Consider the following 21,181-nt stretch of genomic DNA (forward strand, 5'->3'; position numbering starts at 1 on the left):
TCTTTTTAGAGACTGAGTTTAGCCTAGGATGGTGTTGCTCTGCTGAATTCTGCTTCTGTTACAAATGAGAGAACTATGGTCTTGCACCCCTCAAGCTATTCCTTCTTAAAGGATGTACCATTTTTAAAAAGTAAAATTATGTAAATTTTCCTCTTTCTCTTATTGCTTCCCCCAAATTGCTGTAAGGCTGCTATAGATATCTTTCCACTGCAGCAAGCACTTATTTAGCCTGTGTGTCTCTTCAGTCTAAGTGGTTATTATATCTGCATGTGGAGGTCCTTTTCCCTTGTAGCCAGCAGCTCTTAGTTTGGAAGGAAGAATTAAGAGTTGCACATGGAATCGCCATATTGCAGTCCTATAGGGATATGGCACTTAGAGATTGTGAATAATGTTTCTTTCCAGAGCAGAAGAGTATCTGAAGGTAACATACCATAGGCAAGTGCTAAATTGTCATTTGTGGTGTGTTACAACTTTTCTCTACCCCCACCTTCCTACATAATTTTCTCCATGGTGATTTGTCAGCTTGGACTGAACATATGCATACTGTCTAAGACTGCCATTACCTATCCTGATCACAGCTTTGTGTGGCATGGAAAATCTGGAACCACTTCACAATGCATGTTACAGCTGGGTTAGGGAAATTGCCACAGCTTAAATATTCTTGAAATGGGCTTAGGAGTCAGCTACGTGATGTGTGTTTTTTTTTCCTTTTTAAAAGTCTGCCGCCCGATTAAGAACCTTAATTGACAGTTGTGCAAAATTTGCATATAAAAATAGTTCTGAAGTGGAAAGCATACTTTGTTTTTAGATATACACATGTGCTGTGGTAAGCATTATCATGAAAGTGGTATTGCTTCCTGAGGGGGGAAAGGGATATTTCTCAATATCAGGGAACTGTTTTAGTTAATTACTCTTAATTAAATATTGCAGTCCTAGTTTAAAATCTTAGCTAAAGCTTTGTTTTTAGAACGTTCCTGGTGGTATACATGAACTGTTTCATCAGAAATGCTGTTTTTATGAGAAGTAAGTTGAAATACGAGTGGTGAGAGGTGAGTCAGCATGGGGAACAGCTATAATACTCTCCCCCACCCCTTCCTCTCAAGGATATGAATGAGCCCTTGCAGTCCTTGTTTGAAGTCTGCCTGTCTTTTCAAGAAATGAGTCTGATTTTGTCTAACTGATCAAAATGAGTTGATTCTTTTAAGCTGGGTGAAAGGTTGGTGAAGAATAGAAGTTTTATACCCACTTTCGTCTTTTAACTTCACAATCTTTATTCTGTTAATAGCGTTTCCTTTATTGGTATTTTTAATATTATTCACTCTTCCTTCATAAATAGAAATAGATGATGACTTCAGAAGGTCTCTGATGTTTTCTTTTGTGCAGATGCTTCTCAAGCTCTTCTGTGAGGTATATATGAACCAGGTAGTAGAGGCTCCAGCGCTTTTGGAGGAAAGCAATTTATAGTCATACCTCGGAAGGCGAACGGAATCCGTTCCAGAAGTCCATTCAACTTCCAAAATGTTTGGAAAGTAAGGCGCGGCTTCTGATGGGCTGCAGGAAGCTCCTACAGCCAATTGGAATCTGCGTCAGATGTTCGGGTTCCAAAGAATGTTCGCAAACCGGAACACTCACCTTCGGGTTTCTGGCATTCAGGATCCAACATACAACTGTACACATATTCTTTAGGTAGTCTCCTCTCTCACCCCCACTCTTCTTTTGCTTTTACAAGCTTATCTTGGGTGGAGGGACTACAAAATGTCCATTAGGGCTGCTGCAAGGCACTGCACTGCCTGAAGTGGGGCCCCTCCCTCATCTGATTTGATGCTACTAGCATGGCAGCAGGTGAGGTGACCTGAGAGAGTGCTTGTGCTGCTGCTGCTTTGCCATAGCATCTAGAAAACCTTTTTTTATATAAAAAAGTAAAGTAATCAAAGTAAAAAGGTAAAGGGACCCCTGACAGTTAAGTCCAGTTACGAACGACTCTAGGGTTGTGGCGCTCACCTCACTTGACAGGCCAAGGGAGCCGGCGTTTGTCCGCAGACACTTTCCCCAGGTCATGTGATCAGCATGACTAAGCCGTTTCTGGCTTAACAGAACTCCAAAACCAGAGCAGCGCACGGAAACGCTGTTTAACTTCCCGCCGGAGCGGTTACCTATTTATCTACTTGCACTTTTTGAAATGCTTTTGAACTGCTAGATTGGCAGGAGCTGGGACCGAGCAACGGGAGCTCACCCTGTCGCGGGGATTCGAACCTTTGGGGGGGGGAGCTGACCAGGGATTTGGCAGGTGGATAGGCTGCAGAGGTAGTGGGTGGCAGGCCTGGGTAGAAAGGCAAGCAGGGTGGCTGAGCACTGCTTTCTGGCCTCTGCCACCTAAGACAGTTTCTCATTTCACCCCATGAAAAGACTAGCCCTATTGCCCAGTGATCCTTGGGTCTTAACAAGAAGTTGTACTTTGAAATTCTAATAGTTCATATGATTCTGTTATTGTGTTGACTGATTTGGAAGGATATAACTGGATGGTGCATCTGTCAGTGGGTTAATCTTGGATATTTCTGCATGCTTGAACATTCCTCTCCTTCCACACCCCCTTTACAAAATGTGGGCTAAATTGTGATCATTCGGCATTCTTCCACCAGTCTGTTATTTCTACAGAATACATGCAAAAATGTGTGGCTCAGATCCTCGCATTAAGGCGCGCTATAATTTTCACCCGGATACAAAAAATCCTGAATGGTTCTGGCTAGTGTTCCTAGGCTGCTGCAGTATTGTAGTATGCAACATTTTTGCCTTCACTGTGGAACAGGTTATAGAATAGAAAGCTGTCTTCATTTACCCTTTTCTCAGACGAAACAAATATGGAGGGAGGGAAGCCATTTGTGCACAACAGTGCCTGGAGTGGAAGGACTTGTGTGTGCATTTTAGCTAATGCATCTAATGACAGGGACCCCACCATGCTGGCATATGACAGGCATGACCTGACTGGCAGCCTGAGTGATGAATGTTGAAAAGGGCAGTTGAAGCAGCTTCTGTATGGTTGGTTTCTATATGAGAAAATGTGTGGGATAGGGCACACGATTGTAGCAAAGCAGCAGCTTGCTAGTGAGTGAGAGCCTTGGAAATGACTGCAGAAGTCAAATCTGCATAGCACGAGAGGTGTTAAAGCCCCAACTGTAGCACGTTTCATCATTCCTGTGTCAGCAATAGATTTACCTAGTAAGCTCCATTGAACTAGATACAGTGGTACCTTGGGTTACAGACGCTTCAGGTTACAGACTCCACTAACCCAGAAATAGTACCTTGGGTTAAGAACTTTGCTTCAGGATGAGAACAGCTAAAGTGGTGCTTCAGGTTAAGAACAGTTTCAGGTTAAGAACGGACCTCCGGAACAAATTAAGTTCTTAACCCGAGGTACCACTATAATTGCTTCTGAGTAGTAAGGTTTTTTTAACGTGAGTGTAACAAGGGCCATGTGCATGTTTGTTGTGGGGAAAATGTTAAAAAGGCTGAAAGTGGAAAGGAGAAGGATGTACAGAGAAGCTGTGGGGCAGGGGACCTGTTCTACAACATTTTTAGTAGCTCTCCATATGTACATTTAGTATAAAAACTTGCTTTTGCAGCCATTCTACTACTCTTTGTTGCATATCTCTCAAGAGTTAAAGCCACCATAACCCTAAGCATTCTTAAACTTAAGTAGTTTTTGCTGTTCTGATCTTACTTTCATTGTTTTCCTGGTTTTCTCTAGATCTTCAGTACCTGACTTTAGTCTGTATTAGCCATCACTCTATACAGCACCACCTCCTGAAATCTTGCTCTCGTATAGCTCAAGGCTTGGTGCTGTTCTGCCATGTTCAGTATGCACCCTTTAAGTGTGTGAATAGCTACCATATTTTCTCCTGCACTTTTTGTGGTTTCTCATAGCTCATACTCTTTGACTGCATAGAGATCCTCTCAAAGAGTCATAAAGCTAAAACTCCCTCCCTGCCCCTCCATCAAACCCTATTACAGTCCACCAACTATGTTGTACTAGCTGGTGTGTTCTGTTGAATATTTTACACATTCCCTTGGGGCAGTGGCTGCTGTCAAACCGTTGGTGTATTATCTTCATTTAATGTAACTGATAAATAGCTTCTGATGGGTGTATTCAGAGTATGCACCTTCAGTGATAAAGTAGATCAACATCCTCTCTAGTGTGTACACTTTAGTTTGATGCTTTGACTTCTGCTTATGACTGGGTTGTGTACTGATTGACTTTGATAAAACTTCCAAATCTCTACAGAGGGTTCTTGCTGGGTAAAAAGTGGTTTTCAGCTCATAGTTAAGCTGTCCTGAGCAGCAGTTAGCAAACTTTTGCAGCAGGGGGCCGGTCCACTGTCCCTCAGACCTTTTGGGGGGCCAGACTATATTTTGGGGGGCGGGGGGAAATGAACGAATTCCTATGCCTCACAAATAACCCAGAGATGCATTTTAAATAAAAGGACACATTCTACTCATGTAAAAACATTCTGATTCCTGGACCGTCCGGGGGCCAGATTTAGAAGGCAATTGGGCCAAATCGGGTCCCTGGGCCTTAGTTTGCCTACCCATGGTCATGAGGAAGGAACCAGGTTGATGGTTATTCAGCTCCTCAAGCACTTCTGTTCCTGTCCTTATAAAAGAGACCTATGTTATGGTTTGCAGTTTCCAGTTAGGCTGCAAAGGGGGTGCAGACATGTACAAGTTGTTAAAAGACTGCAAAAGCCATTTCCCAAAATTGTCACCTAGCATACAGCATCTATCTCATGAACCATGGCACCTACAGCTATGAATTTTGTCAAAGTTTTTGATGTCTCTTTAACAGCCAACATAATGAAATGATGTAAATATTAGCCAGAACATGTGTAACAGATAACAAACACTCCAAAATAAACTTTGGATCATCAGAGTTCCAGGAGCATCTCTGCTGTGAGATGGTGTTGAATCACATGTAGCTAGCTGTCTGCTACTTTCATGTGCCTATATACCAGTAATAGCCAAAATGCATTGAACATCATAAGGAATTAAACCACCCACACCTCTGTGAGTCTGCCCTCCTATGAGATAGTATTGAACCTCACCTGTGCCATTTGCCAAAATATGCTTTTTAAAAAATGAATTGGGGATATGCTCCCCCACTGTTAAGGTTTTTGCCACTCCAAATGATTCACTCAAGGTCCAGGAAAGCATCTCCTGCAAGACATTTGACCCAATGCGATGGTTGATGCAACATGCACATGATGAACTATTGAATTTTTTTCCCTGTCTAAATGAAGGTGTTATCAGTAATGACTTTACTGTAGAACCTGTTAGAACCACTGGGCCAGGGAGGGTTATTATTGGTTAACTTTATATCCCACCCTGCCTCCCAGAGGAGCCCAGGGTGACAGAAACACAAGTGATAAAACTCAGATATTTAAAAACATTTAAAGAGTTTATATGCAGTGAAAGATGCAGTGCAGAGCTACTGGTGCCCTCCAGCTGTTTTGGGACTACCCCTTCCATAATCCCTCACCATTGGCCATGCTGGCTGGAGCTGATAGGCATTATAGTCCAAAAATCTGGAAGGCATGTCAAGATGGGCTGCCACAAGCTTTCATGGTGAAAAAGCAGGCTCTAGTTTATGAATGTAAGTCTTTGAAATGCCACAAGACTTTTGAAATTAAGGGCTACAATCTATATTATTATTATTGCCCATTAGCTTTAATAGGGATACTGTGCACTGAAAGCTTTAGGACTTTAGTGATATCGTGTATTTTGTAAGCAGGTTGAGTGTGTATGCATGTGTGGCAGGGGAGAGAAGAGTCCTTCATCTAATGATTGTTGACTCATTTGTGTGTCGTCGCCCTCGCCCCCCACATCTTAATTTTCCTCCAGTCACATTGAGTGACCTTTCCTCAGCTACCACAGTAACACAGCTTGCAGAAATGATTTCTCAGCTGCTGTGAGAAGACTACTGACAGCGTTTCTTTTAAGTTGACAGAGGCTTCCCTAAGACAGGATATTTGAATATGATGGGGGCATTGATGCACTAAGGCTAAAGAGAGACTTATATTTATGTGTTGTTTTTTTAAAAAACTGCACAATGCCTAACACAGAAACTGCAACGAGTAATTTAGAATTGAGCATATTATAAGTGACAAACATATACTGTTCATTTTCTTGGTTCTATATTGGTCACGACATGAAAAGCAAAATATGCTTTTCAATAGGGCTCTTGATTTCAACAGGCTTGCACAAGTAATTCTTGATGTGTTGTGCCCTAAATTTTATTTGCTGCAATGTGAGTGAATACTTATGCATTCAACAGTTGAACTAGGTTAAATCTTCAGCAGGTAATATGGTTGATGCCCAAAAGCATTTCCCAAAAGTTTACTTTATTATACTGGCTCACAGCTCCCACTGACTGCAGCCTCTGCACCATTTCTTGCTTGAAAATAACACAGAACAGCTATGTGACACTCACTATAAACAGGGGGTGGAGACTCCAGATGTTGCTGAACTACTCCATCACCCCTGAGCCCTGCCCATGATGGGAGTTGGAGTCCAGCAACACCTGGAAGGCCACAGTTTCTCCATTACTGTTGTAACTACTCAGAGATGGCAAAGTGATAATGGCAAAGTGTCTGTTTGTGGAATGCTGCTGCCTGAATGCCACATAGTGGCAGGGAGGGGTTTTCTTATTGCATGAACACAGTTTCTCGCGCCTCCCCCACCCCCTTTTTGCATATCCTCTGGGAAGATTGCTTTTGTGGTTCTGTGTTCACAGCATTCCACTACATTTTGGTTCAACTGTAGTTTTTAAACACTTGGTTATGTAGTTCTTTCACATACAGTATTAAAGTGGAAAACATGTTTTATTAACATCCTTTCAAACTTTCCTATACAAGGCCATATAAAAAAATCTCTGCAGTTTAATTATACAGAAGTGTGGCTACTTTCTACATAGTTACAATTGTATATAATTTATCTTTTTCCATGATATACTGTAAGTAGAATTCTGTTAGATATTTATAAGCACTCATTTTTCAAATCCAATACTTAATTTTTCTATGTGCATAGTTGTAGCAGACTAATGGATCTTCAAATGCTCTGTATAGAGGTATATATCCTTTGAGAATCAATAGCGCACACACAAAATTCCATTTTTCTATATGTGGTGTGGCCTGATGGTGCCTTTCTGCATTGGTCCCCACCCCTGTCTTAAGAATAAACTGAGTTGCTTTTAGCGAAGTGTGCCAGATGAATACATTTGTATCCTGATTATTTTCCTCAGGAGATGTTTAAGCCTAAGTGATGCTGAAACTTCTTTCACTACTTCCAGCAGTTCTTGCAAGCACAATAGGATAATGGGAAGGGCAGGCAAATTGCTTTTCTATGGAGATCAAAGCCCATCTCCCTCATCTGTTGGAGAAGCTCTTGATAAATGAATACTAAAACAAGCCTACCTTGTTCTTTCATTGAGTACTAGCTGTTCTAGGAAAAGCCCTCACAGACACATACCCATATACTTTTTTGGTTGGATTTGCAGGGTAGAACGTACCATACATGTAATAAATAACGTTGTCAATATAACCTCTGCTTACCAACACACTGTAAGCAAGAAAAAATATTTACTGTCCTGGCTAAACTCCATTTTAACAAGGTGCTGAAATAACATCTCTTTCTGTGTGCATTGTCGTCTCTAGTGATGGGAGTGCCCCATGTTACTCATTACCATTGTGAAGTCCAGTTAAAACGCTTGTCTTCAAAAGACAAATGGGAACAAAACAACAACAACAAAGAAACCTGTAACGAGATTAAACTATATAGAACACTATATGAACAGCTGCTTCTACTGAAGCAACAGCAGGGTCACAATGTGCTTCCCTATGTATGTGTACATAAAAGTAGAGCTCTCTGGACAGAGGAGTTCAGTTAACACCATTTGTTCTGAAGTTCAAACGGTATTTGCCATTCTGTAATCCTGTTCATCATTGGGCTGTAGCTGGACTACTATACTCTCTTCAGTCATTCCATTCTCTGCATCGCTACTGTCGATATCTTCATTGTCGTCATCATCTTCGTCCTCATAGTCTGAAGACTCGGTCATGTTCGGGTGAGAATAAGACTCTGACAGCGCCCCAAAGGACTGAGTGCTGACGGAAGCAAGCGGCCTAAGCAAAGGAGTGTTCTCGGAGACTTCATTTTCTTCCTGGCTGTCCGTTTCAGAGTCTGAATCTCCCTGGGAAGGGACCACTTTCTGTTTACAGACTGGGCATGTTTTCTTGGTTTTAGTCAACCAGGGATCCACACACTTGCAGTGGTATGCTATTTGGGGGGAAAGAGAGAATCACTTAACTTTATCAGTAGTTTTAGAAAGTGGGTGGTTTATATTTAATGATAAAACATACACAACACTGCCCCCAAATCCCTACCTGTTCTATAGCAGGTAGCTTAGTGGGGTCCACTCCCCCCCCAAAAAAAAAATCAACCATGTGCTGCTTAGGTGTTATCCTCAATGGAGGAACAGCAATAGAACATTTGTCAAGCTTCAATTAATTTTGAAAATAAGGGGCTAAAGCTGAATATTAGGACATTTACAAGCAGATGATTTTGGGTTCAAGTTTTGGCATCAGTGGGTAAGACTGGGAATATCTCATTTCAGAAATTCTGGAGAGCTGCTGCCAGTCAGTGTGGATAATACTGAACTGGATGGACCAAAGGTCTGACTTGGTATAAGCTCCCTTGTACCAAATCAAATAATTGGTCCATCTAACTCAGCATTGCTGCTACTTTTAGAAGCCCTCTGGAAATCCCTGATTGTTCCTGTACAGAATTCTAGGTGGCACTGGGTATCAGGAAAATATTTTTGTCGGACTGCTTAAAAGCACAAAGTGCTGTATAAAATTAAAAGTGAAAGGGGCCCTGTCTGCAGCTCTCAATCTAATCAAATGCATGTACTGCCCTCATTTAGATGTATACTTCAGCCTATTGCTGAGAAAAGTTATTCTGGATTAAGGCAGACATTACACTGTCAGTCTCTCAGGTAGCAGAATTAATCAGGGAGGGAGCAAATTATGCAAACACCACTTTCTAGCTGCAATCAAGGCATTGATGTGTGTAACACTTCCTAACTTTTAGCTGACCTACATGTTCAAATAAGTAAGAGTGCATAGATTTCCTCAGATTAGCATTTCCAAATGCAAGTAGGAAATAGCATATTTGAATGTGCCTCCATTCGCATATTAAAAAGAAACCTCACTAGACAGGACTTCTATCTGGCTATTGCTGTTGGCCATTGTTGTATGAACTCCTTGAATTTGCTACATGACTTTCCTGGCATGCCAGTTTTTTCATAGGAAAGGGTTTTTTTTCACATGGGAGAGCAGTCAAACAGAGCATATGCATGATCTGGCATATGCATTTGGCAGTGGTACAGACTCCAGGGGAGGGGAACCACCTGCTTCTTTGGATAGTGTTGACTGCCATTAGCACTGGGCTGCCTGGAAAAGTTGCCATTCCATCTGTGCTTTTGCAGCAGTCTGCTGAACAAATACAATTTTATTTGTCCGTTATAGTACTTTAAACTATTCTCCTGCTTAACTCCACATACTAAACAACCTGTTGAGTAGATGAAAGTAGGAAGGGATGGTTTTTTCCAGTTTTATTATTTTCAGAAGTCCCAACAATACCCTTGTATTTCACTGTGCATCTTGGACAACTAAAAGGATTTGTTAACAACAACACAGGTTTTGATTTCTTATTCGTTGCATTTTTACATCAAGCCCAAATGAAGTTACTTGCCATGAGAACAAGGAAGGATTCTGAGCTTGTCTCCATCCTCATATTCATCCAGGCAAATGGCACAAACATCATATTCATCTCCTGCAGCAGAAAAAAATGGAATAAAAGTTGCATTACAAAAGTGGAAACTCAAGTATAAGATAGAAAACTGGCTCTACAGGGAATTTCACCTCAATCCTGCAAGGCTGTTTTAGAATGCAGGACAATTAATTTGATGAAATGTTGTCTCTTTTGTTTTTATTCTATTACTGTGTCTCATCTCTTCTTCATGTTAAGCTATTAATGCTATTTTCTCACATTCTTACAGGGTCACTTTCCATAACATTTTAAAATACTGCTAAATGCAGGCTTCTCTCATAGAGTAATACTGAGAATGCTGAACCTTTGTATTGTCCTTGGAACCTCCAGAGAGTGCTGAAATCCCTGTATGAAATGCTGGAGCCACAGCCAGTCAGTATAATAATAAAGCAATGTTTCAAGTGGGTTTAAGGTAGCTTCCAGTGCTGCTACCCCAATTATGGTAAGGTGTAAGAAAAATGGGTGAGGATGGGCCCAAAACGCAGTAGAGAATAGTCATGAAGAGAGCCCTGTACTGAGATCTGCATAACACTAGGCTGCAAGGAAACTAGAGCTCTTGTTTCATTAGACGATGTTTCCGAGCTGCCTACAATACCAAAATTATTTTTGATCTTTTCTCAGAAAGAGCAATGTGTATCATTTCTAGTCCTGGAGAGAAACTATAATTGTAGAGAGGTTAAGCAATCTAAGACATCTTAATATTTTTACAACAGAATAGTAATTTGTTAATTGTTGGAGTCATGATTCCTAAAATTATTAATAAATAATAACAACATGACAGTGTGTGTGTGTGTGTGTGTGTGTGTGAGAGAGAGAGAGAGAGAGAGAGAGAGAGAGTGTATAATATATACATAAATATAAAAACCAACAATATGATGAAAATACACAATTTGAAAGGGAAGATACCTATGGTGAATTTATGTTTGCTTAGATATTAATTTATCAGGTTAGATGATTACCCTTTGGAGTTTACTAATTGTTAATGGGAATAGTTCTGATTCTTTTAACATGGTAAGACCAGGATGTATACATCCTTGTACCCTAAGCCAGCATTTGTTATAAACATCCAAGCTCAGACACACATACACGATTCCTCTATATACAAACAGTTCTCCTTTCCCTATTTATTTCAACGGATGGGCACCTGACAAATACATGCATGGACTTGTTCAGAAGCTTTGTGTGTGCATCAAAGTGCACACAACACTTTGCATTGGGTGTGGTTTTGTATTTTGCAATGTTTTGTGTAACATGGGATGGAAACGTCAAAGCACCTTCCAGGAACTTGTCTGGCAATCGTAAAAGAGTTGCAACTGTATGGTGTGCCGGCACGTACTGCTTCAAAGAAGAGAGCACTGGTTAGAATCAGAATTGTAGAGTTGGGAGGGACCATGCGGGTCATCTAGTCCAACCGCCTGCAATGCAAGACTCTCTTGCCCAACATGGGGCTTGAACCCGCAACCCTGAGATTAAGAGTCTCAAGTTCCACCAACTAAGCTATCTGAGCAACACAAGCAGGGGCAGCAGCCCCTAGTAAACCTTATATTGCTAAATACCTGTACAGTTGAAGTGTTTTAAGACACTAACAATGGAAGCCATGAAAATAAAATTACTAAGACTTGAACCATATTTGGAGTTATACAGTATTGTGAAGTCAGGCAGATGGGCCAGTAATGGACAGTAACAGGATAAAGGACAATCCCATTTGAAAGAATAACACAATTTCTAAATGACAGAATTGTACTTATATTACTTTAGTTTATAATAACACAAACCACTGTTTTCTTCTTTGTCAGCATCCTTAATATGACTTCCATGATAAACTATGTTCAACATTTCTTCTGGTTTAACTATACCAGTTAAACCAGTTATATGAATTTATGGAATTCTTCCCAATCTTGCCACAAAAGGTTTACTTAGCATAGAATTTTCAGCCTACCCTAGGCACCTTCAAACACCACCTTCTCCCACAATTAGTTGTAGGTCTCAAAACCATGAACCCCCTCAGAATGGCTTCCCTACTGAATCCAACAGACATGATCAGTGTGTCTCTTCTTTTACTTGTACAGACAGAGCCTTCTGTTAAAAATGTGGGCATGCGATGGAGACATCTAGTGCAGAACTCAGCAGCCAGGCTGCTCACTGGGACAAAATTGCCTAGCACTTAACACCAATCCTGGCCCGAATGCACTGCCTACCAATTGGTTTCTAGACCAAAGTCAAAGTACTACTGGCTTTGGCTTATAAAACCTTCTGCAGCTCAGGTTCCTAACACTTCAGGGACTGCCTCTCAACACATGAACCAACCCAGAACCTGTGTTCCTTACCTGAGACCCTTCTCAAAGTGCTCCAAGCGAGACACAGAGGATGACAACACAAAAATGGGTCTCTCAGCTTACTGAATGCTCTCCCCAAGAAGGCCCACCTGGTACCATCACTATGTGTTTTTAGGTGCCAGGCCAAACATTATTATCCCAGGCCTCTGTATCTTAATTTTTCTATATTACTTGTGTGTTTTAAGTTGTTTTATCCTTGTTTTTAGTGTTCATTTTTTGCAAGTCTCTGAGTTTCAAAAAAAAAAGCAACTAACAACAGCAACGGCAGTCTCTACAAACACTCCACAAGCTTTGTCTCGACAGGAAAAGCTGGCTTCAACAGAAAATGCCTGACCAAGTCTTCAGGCTCTACATCCTAAATGCTAAGAAATGCATCACATATAATAAAAGAAAGGTCTGATTCTCTTCCCTTACTACTGTGAGACAGGTGTAAGGCCATCCCTGCACAATACCCCTCATGCCAAATGCAAGCTACCAAGAACAGCCAAGAACTGTTGGCTCAGAATTAAAGAGAAAATCCAGCAACGGAATAGCTGGATCCCTCTCCCTTTCTAAAAAGTTTGACTAATTAGCCTCATCTGAATGCAAGGAATCACACAATGCTTTTTCGGCAAGCAGAGTAGGCTGCAGTTGAAAGAAAACCCAGGAATGCCTAATACCAAGATTACAATCCTCTGGAGCTGCTGCTTTACTTCCCATCCAAATAAGTACCAGGAAAGCCCTGAAAGGTTAATCCTTTAGCATCGACAGGGCTGAAGCTGTTGTTATTGGTGCTAATGGATTTTGCATTACTGTCCTGGGAAATCTTATCTAGCAACAATCAAGCCATTTTTATTCCTCTCTTGCCAAATCTGACAAAGAGACAATATGGGACAAGAGTTGGCCATCACACAAGTTTCCCTCTGTAGGCAACACCAGGGATAACTCAGGCTTGCTCTGTCTAGACGCCAGCATACTCAGAGCTACCACATTGTTTAAAGGAGCTTTGAAGAATAATTAAGACTGAAATGTGCCCTATTCCCCACCTCCCCCAACAGGCTTAGAGCTTTTTTCCTTAGGTCTTCCTACGGGAAGTTGACACAGTTTTATATGCCACTTAGCAAATGGCATTAACAACCAGTGAAATATTAGCTTCTATCTTGATGCTTTTGAACTAAAGCAGTTTGAGCGGGGAGGGGGGTCACACTAAAGATGGCTGTTTTCCAAAATAACTATAAGAAACCTTGCACACACTGAAAAGTGGCAAGAAATATGTCTGCCTGTACATACTAAAAACGTTGTGTTCCTTACAACATGCAGGGGGGGGGGGTCAGGGGTATGGCTCACTCAAGCGCAAGCAAATATGCAAGGAGAAGCAGGGAGGAAGGGCACTGCCAAGTCTTAATAGTTTTGAGGGCAAAGGTCTATAGCAGTAAGCCTCCTCCACCCCTGGAGACTCTGCCTGCCATTTAGAAGCCAACTCAATCCACAATCTATTTTTTGTTGCCCTTTTCTTCACATTTTCCAGCTCTTCAGTATCCTTTTTGAGGTACACGACCAGAATGCTACCCAGTATTGCAGCTCAACCATAGATTCGAGTAACAGAATTATGCTACTGGAAGTTCTATTCTCAATCTCTTTCCTAATGATGCCTCACAGGGAATTTTCTTATTCACAGCTGTTGCACATTAGTTGCGTCGAGCAATCTACTACAATTCCAAGGTCTCATTCCTGCTCAGTCATGGTCAATTCAGGCCCCATTAGCATTTCCTTGAAGTTACGAATTTTTGCCCCAATGTACATCACTTAACCATTGCTTTTTCTGAATTGCATTTGTGATTTTAATGCCCATTTCAGCCAATTTGGAGAGATCCTTTTGGAGTTCCTTGCAATCATTCCCCCCCCCATCACCTTGAACAATATGGTGTCATCAGCAAGCTTGGCCACCTTACAGATAACTTCTAACTCCAGACTATTTATGAACAAGTTAAAAAGCAGAGGTTCCTAAACTGATTTTTGGACGAACCCACGTCTTACATCCCTCTGTTGTAAGAACTGTCCATTCCTGCTCTCTGCTTCTTGCTCTTCAAACAGTTACTGATCCATAACTGCTAAGCTCACTTAGGAATCTTTAAGAGACTGTATAGAAAGCATTTTGAGAGTCTTAAGTATACATGCTGTACATGTGCTTATTGACATTCTCAAATAACTCTTAAGAGGCTGGTTAGATGGGTCTTATTCTTGCAGAAGCCATGCTGGAATTGCCCAGTGTATTAATTTAGTAGATGTTTGGTCCCTGTGTTCTAGATGATGAATTATATGAAATAATAAATGCATGTATTCTGCACCTCTAACCTGGCAGATTAGGGAAATATAAAGTATGCAACCATTATTTGAGAAGTAATGGCCACCATGTGATTGTAATAGTATGTACTGGTTATAGGAGATGGGGAATTAATGCCAGCAAGTGGGATGAATGCTGAATCTGAGCTAAAACTTTTAACATCTGATTTCACAGAATTTTGCTCACAAGCACATTACATTAGAAAGGCAATACTACAGTTATCAAAATATGACTTCCATATATATATGTGCTTTGATTTGTAAAATGAATTAATGAATGTGGCGGTCTACTAAGACCCATACCAAATCGTGCCATTTGAGAACTGCTGGTCTAAGTGGAGATCTACTCTATTTTTCACACTCTCTCGCTACTCATTTTACCCTCATTAAGTTAACATTTCAGATTGAAAAAGATATTTGTGGTTTCTCTGGCTTTTACCATGATGGAAAAGATGGAATCTTAATTCATCTTTAAGATTCAGATGCTCTTCCAAACCTGTGAAAGACTGAATGAATTGAGTTAGCTGTGATTCTGCCTATCATGGAAGACCAGAATGAAGAGCTCTATGCTACTGTCTCCATCAATAATAGATTCAATACAGCACCCACTCAGTTGATTCCACAAAGGCCCCTTGATCAAATATTTATCACTTTTCCAGCGGTTTGTACAGTTAAACAATAATTTGGCAGTGTGTTTGAGTATAAATGGACTGCACCTTAAATGTCACACATTGGAGAGCTCCAGTGTAATTAATTAGCATTAGCAGTTAGTAATAGCCTTTACAATAAAAAAAAATGTTTACAAGACTTCAGGAAAAGATGAGCAAGGTAAAGCAACAGAATAATCCAAAAGCTTTCCTTGGAGTTACAGAAGATTTCTGGGTTGTCGTCTTGCCTTCAAAGAACACAAAATATCAGTGTTGTAAAGCCTAGTCTATTTGCTGTTTTAAATCAATTGGCATTGGAATTTAATTTTTTTATAGTAATTTGGAATGTGCTTTCCATTAAAAGAGTGCAAATATTCAAATAAAGTGGAAACAAATAAAAATAGTATGCGCCTGAGGACTTTCAGCTGGCACCCATCTCAGAAGCCTGTGGCTGTGTTCATGGGGACAGCTAATACAGCAGCTTATATGTGCCTGAAATTAGTACATAAAACAAGAACTGCCTGGAATCTAGCCATTAACTTGTGGCAGACCTGTCACCATGAAAGGAGCACTACTCTTGTCAATGGTTAGACAGGGAAGAGAGTTGTGCCCTCCAAATACCCTCGCAGCAGCTCTGGCTGTTCAGGGCCAAACGAGATGTGACATTGGGAAGTGTGCCATGGGATCTCCTGCAATTATTATTTTTTTAAGTTTAAAGGTCACCTGATCAGGACTGCAGCACCAGGAGGGGTATGTAACACATTATTCTATGCCACTTTTCTGATTAAAATCACAACACTCCAAAGATACTATTTGCCATGTAGGGCAAAACACGCAAGTATTTACAGTGCTAGTAAGTCAGCATTTGCCCTGTAGAGAGAAAAATACCATATGGGCACCTGTGTGGCAAATAGCTTTGTGGGACTATTTTCATCAGAGGGGAGGGAGAAATATTCTCTCCCCCTGCCCCCAAAGGCTGAGCATTTGCAGTGTGCCCCTCCATTAAGCCCCATGGATATTATTCTTCAGAAGTGCTTAGGAGAATGTGTTTCTTCCACGATAAGTAGTGTTATTCCACTCATATTTCAAGTGTTCATATGTGTGCCTCCGGCAATATAAAGTACCAGACAGATTTTTTAACTTGAAGAGCCTTACACCTTGTCTTCCTTCCCCCATTGCTTTCCTCCTCAGTCAGTTCTTAGGCAAAGGGTTGACTTCCTATTCTAAGCACCCAGCAACAGCTTTAAAGATTTAACAGACTTGCCTGGCTGTCAAAATCAGCACTTACTCTAGAACTCAATTCTATATATAGACCCGTTCTACAGTTATATGTGCAAACTCGTGACAGCAGTTTGAGGTTTTTTCTACAATCAAGTGACATATAAATTTTGTGAAATAAATAATAAATAAATAAATAAATATACAGTACACTTCTCAGAAAGAGGAATCTTTCATCTCCATGCCTCCCAAATTTTGGAAAAGCTATGTTCTCGTGACATTTCTATACCACTTCACATTTTGAGGTACCTCCACATGGCAGCAAACACACGCAAGTTGACTCTAGTTGTCAGATCTCTGCTAATGAAGGAGGTCAATTAAAAACTGGCAATACCTTAGAGCAAAGGTTTGATCAGAGCAGTTTCCAGGTTTGAGGGGACCCTCAGCATGGGGCTCCCTATGTCAATGTGGCCTCCTGAACATCAGTGGGTGACCCTGCTCCTATTCATTTCCACCATGACACAGTGGCAGATGGGCAGGCATATAAATGAGGGGACAATGACTGCACTCCTCTAAAGAGCATAAGGCAAGCTGCCGTTAACAGCACCCACAATGCCCTGCAGTGAAATAGCATTATGGTGGGCAACTTTGAGCAACTGCAGTGGGGGCTGACTGGAAAAAAGGCCTGGGTCAGCAGAAGTCAGCCTCAGCAATGGTCCAAACATGGCACCTGCTGACATCAGCCTTGGGAATGATATTGTGGCCTATTAGGTCTCTTCCACTTTCATGAAGCAAAGCAAAAAGCAACACACTTACTAAACACATACATGGATGCCATAATTCTACCACACCCCTCCCATGCTCCATAAGCAAGGCATACTGGCAAACCCAGTAAAATAACATGCAATACAACAAGAAGAAAATAATACTCCTTGCATATTTGTCCTCTTTAATTCATCTCCATCAGAAATCCTTATCAGGAAAAGAAATTAACACTCCTTTCTATTAAATTTTAAGCCCGAGAAACAAAAATACTCAGCCTCATTAATTTTTTTATGAGAAACTAACTTTGTATATGACACTGTGCACTCTTTTCAGCTGAACATCTGCTTTGCAATGTCCTCAATAATGGAAGACGGCAATCAAGGGTGAACAGCAAATAGGGTGCAGCTCTGCCCCGAAATCCAAGCCCATGTGTAAGCCTCATATATTCTTCATGTTGCCAATGACAATGTTGTAGTTATCTTAATGTCAGTGAAAATCTCCCCCTCAGTTGTTTGCGTGCTACAGGTTAAGGATGAAAGTCCAATGAATTAGGCAAAACATGTAGAGCAAAAACATTGGCAAAAAGATACATACTCTTCCTCCCCAAGAACTGAAGGGCTTCGTATTGGTTCAATGAATGTTGGAGTTGGGGAAAGGGTTGCAGATTGTGCCTGACTAATACAGTCATCACAGTTGTAATGGAAAAGAGAGACTGAAGGGAAACATGAACCAATTCAAGCATAAGCCTTCAGTTCTTGACTTAATAACTGATTTGTAAAACACATACAACAGCGCGTATACAATGATTCAACATATTTCCTTTTTTCAAAAGCAAAAAACCAAGACTCCCGTGTCCTCATGTGTCCAAACTATTAGGCTACATTAGCAGTCAGGTCATACTGCAACTGGCTCACACACAAATAACTGCTTATGCAAGCTACTCATGCAAACAATGCTCTGTGGGAGTCTGGGACTCGCAAGCAATCATGGTCGTGCTGTTGTAAGTCACAGACTCACGGAAGAGGAACCGCAATCACACAAAAGTTTCCTTTTTTAATATCACACTGCTCATGTCTTAGTCGGCTACAAGTGATCACCAAAGAAGCTCATGTGAATAGGCTACTTGCACAAGTTTTAATTTTAATTTTTTAATTAGTTTTAAAATACACAACACTGATCTGCAACCAACGAACTTGCCCAACCCACATAAACCAGTTGCTAGTATTAAGGTGATAATTATGTTATTCTTTCCTTTCCCCTCCCAACAGTAATGCAACATGATGTGTAAGTACAGTCCAGGAGACTCCAGAGGTGATTCAATCTGTCTATACAGATGATCAGGAGCACAATTAGTATATACAGAATCCTGAAGATCATATTTGTAAAGATGCAGCTGGCAGAGTGTTTTTCAACCCTGTGCCATTGCATTTCCACCATATGGCATAAAACTTTTTGTCCCCTGCCCCAGTTGCTTATTTCTACTATGGCTATATGCCAGACAGCATTGCCACCACTTACAAAAACCTTAGTAAGTCCTTCATTTTAATGTCCTCATTTGGCCTATCCATATTGGATAGGATGCGGGTAGCGCTGTGGTCTAAACCACCAAGTCTCTTAGGCTTGCCAACTAGAAGGTCGTGGTTTGAATCCACGCGACGGGGTAAGCTCCCATTGCTCTGTCCCAGCTCCTGCCAACACACCAGTTCAAAAGCATGCCAGTGCAAGTAGATAAATAGGTACTGCTGTGGTGGGAAGGTGAACAGTGTTTCTGTGCGCTTTGGCACTCGTCATAGTCCTCTGTGCGCCAGCAGCAGTTTAGTCATGCTGGCCACATGACCCAGAAAGCGGTCTATGAACAAACGCCAGCTCCCTCATCCTGAAGCAAGATGAGCACCACAACCCACAGTTGCCTTTGACTGGACTTAACTGTCCAGGGGTCCTTTACCTTTTACCTTTACCAATATGGATAACAAGGACAGTTGCACTGTAATGTCTATTGGTTCATGTAGTAATTTAGCATTTCAGCATGCACTGTCCTCACAAACTGTATCATGTACAATTTTTTTTAAAGTACCTTTATAGCCTGCTTTTTTCCACTGTGGAACTTGGTTATGAGTAGTTAATGAAAAGATTTAGCCAACTCCAGCAATATATGACCTGGTTCAGTAGTAATGACCTATAATACCAGTTCAACTACACAGAGATCTTTTCCAGTCCTGAGTGCCTTAACCAGAGAAGCTGGGGACAGAACACAATGTCTTTGTAATATTAATCATGTGATGCCATTCAATCTACATCAAACCTGCTCAGGTTTGAAAACTCAATGTAGAGTTCTTCATTGCAATCCCATACCGTTCTGCTCAGAAGCAAGCCCTACTGAATTCAATGGGACTTACACCATGGTAAATATGCATAAAATTGCAGCCTTGGCAAAATTAGCCTGTGTCATCTGTAGCTCTAAAATGGCATAGATTATTCAATCAATTCTAAAAAGCCACACTTACCTTTCTTGAACTTATGTACCGGAAGCTTCTTAAGCTGATCTTTTTGAAGCCGATTCCTTCTTGCTCTGTGTCTGTCCTGGACAAATTTTGTGATCTTGAAAGAGACAGAAATAGAAGACGGAAACTTTTAAGAGTAATACACCACACAACTCAAGTCTCCTTTCATTCTGAGAACAGTTGGTCAAAAGAAGAAAGACAAAATCAGCCACACAGAAAACATGACTCAATAGTGGGAATGAAAAACCTATGCACATATCCTTATCCTGCACACCAACACCTCCACAAGGTTATATTGCTTCATCTTCTCTGAAGTCATCATAGTCACCACTACTCAAGGCTACTATAAGACCAAAGCAGCTCTAGTATAGCTATTGGACAAGTGACAAGCTCTAAAGAAGTCTACCTAGTGCATTTAGAAGAACCAACAGGGTCACGCTCCCCAGTCTCCCTCCTACCATCAAGCGACCAAAGCAATCTCTGGACCAAACCCAGGCTTGAAACCTGATTGACACAGATCTACACAATTACTATAATTTGAGAGTTAGGGGGTTGTACAGCAACCATCTGCTCAAGCACCTTGCCTAGTGAATGGTTCTTACCCACTAGCCAAGCTGTTACAATCTTTTATGCCCAGGGATGACTTTTTCCAGGAGTGTTTGCACTCCTACCTCCTTTAATGCAGATGGGACTGACTCGCCTCCCTCAAAACAAAGCATTTATTTCTTGAACCAAGCTGGTCAGCTCTTACCTACACAATGTCATGTAGGAAAGATCTAACTTGGCCCATATCCTCAGGCCTCAACAAAATAATCCATCAGAACCAGATGCTCTCTGGATACATCACAGACTGAACTGCCTCAATAGTGGCTTCCAGGCTGCGGCTGATGTGAGCAATTCCACCCTCAAAGTGCATGTCCTATGAGGAGTATTTCACTTCTTCTGCTGGGTCAAAATGCTGGTGTTGTGTAGTGGTTACAATGTCAAACTAAGACCTGAGAAAGCAAGGTTCAAATCTCCACTGAGCTATCTGGGTGACGGGCAACTCACTCTCAGCCTAACTTACATCACAGGGTTGTTGTGGGGATTAAAAGGGGTGGGGGGAGAAACCATGTACAACACCTTGAGCTCCCTAGATAAAATGGTGGGATAGAAATGCAATTTTTTTTAAAAAAAAGAGGAAGGACCTAAAGCCACTAAGAAAAGCTCAGCTGGACAGAACTATGAAGATGAAATGGCAATAGAAAAATAATGACCCTTCACCATCATCACTGCCACAGAGCAGGTTCAATAAACAGCTCTCACCTGTGTTCCATCAGATTCATTGCAAGTTTGTATTCAAGCCATCTCCCCATCTGCTTTATAGCCTTTAGCTATGGTTGCAGGAAAATAGAGCCACTGTGCTGTGGCCAGATGCGACAAATGACTCTGTCGTTCCCATGTGCTTAGAGTTGCTGTGCGCTGAGTTTTTAAGTGGCTACTTATACTGAAAATGAGAATGTGCACCCATCCT

At 41.2% G+C, this 21,181-nt stretch overlaps 1 protein-coding gene across 7 annotated transcripts in view; it reads right to left on the reverse strand.

Annotated features, from left to right (window-relative positions):
* Positions 1-6,853: 6,853 nt before the first annotated feature.
* RNF13 (ring finger protein 13) overlaps positions 6,854-21,181 on the reverse strand; it is a 52,101-nt gene continuing 37,773 nt past the window's right edge. For all 7 annotated transcript variants that reach the window (XM_083613505.1, XM_083613511.1, XM_083613510.1 and 4 more), the window contains 3 exons: positions 19,672-19,765; positions 9,802-9,882; positions 6,854-8,325 (listed from right to left, as the gene is read on the reverse strand). In XM_083613505.1, the coding sequence (XP_083469631.1) occupies positions 7,955-8,325; positions 9,802-9,882; positions 19,672-19,765 (546 nt within the window). In that variant the 3' untranslated portion in view covers positions 6,854-7,954. The remainder of the gene's footprint in view (positions 8,326-9,801; positions 9,883-19,671; positions 19,766-21,181) is intronic.

This window comes from Podarcis filfolensis (assembly GCF_964270895.1).
Source record: "Podarcis filfolensis genome assembly, chromosome: 5".
NCBI classification, from domain to species: domain Eukaryota; kingdom Metazoa; phylum Chordata; class Lepidosauria; order Squamata; family Lacertidae; genus Podarcis; species Podarcis filfolensis.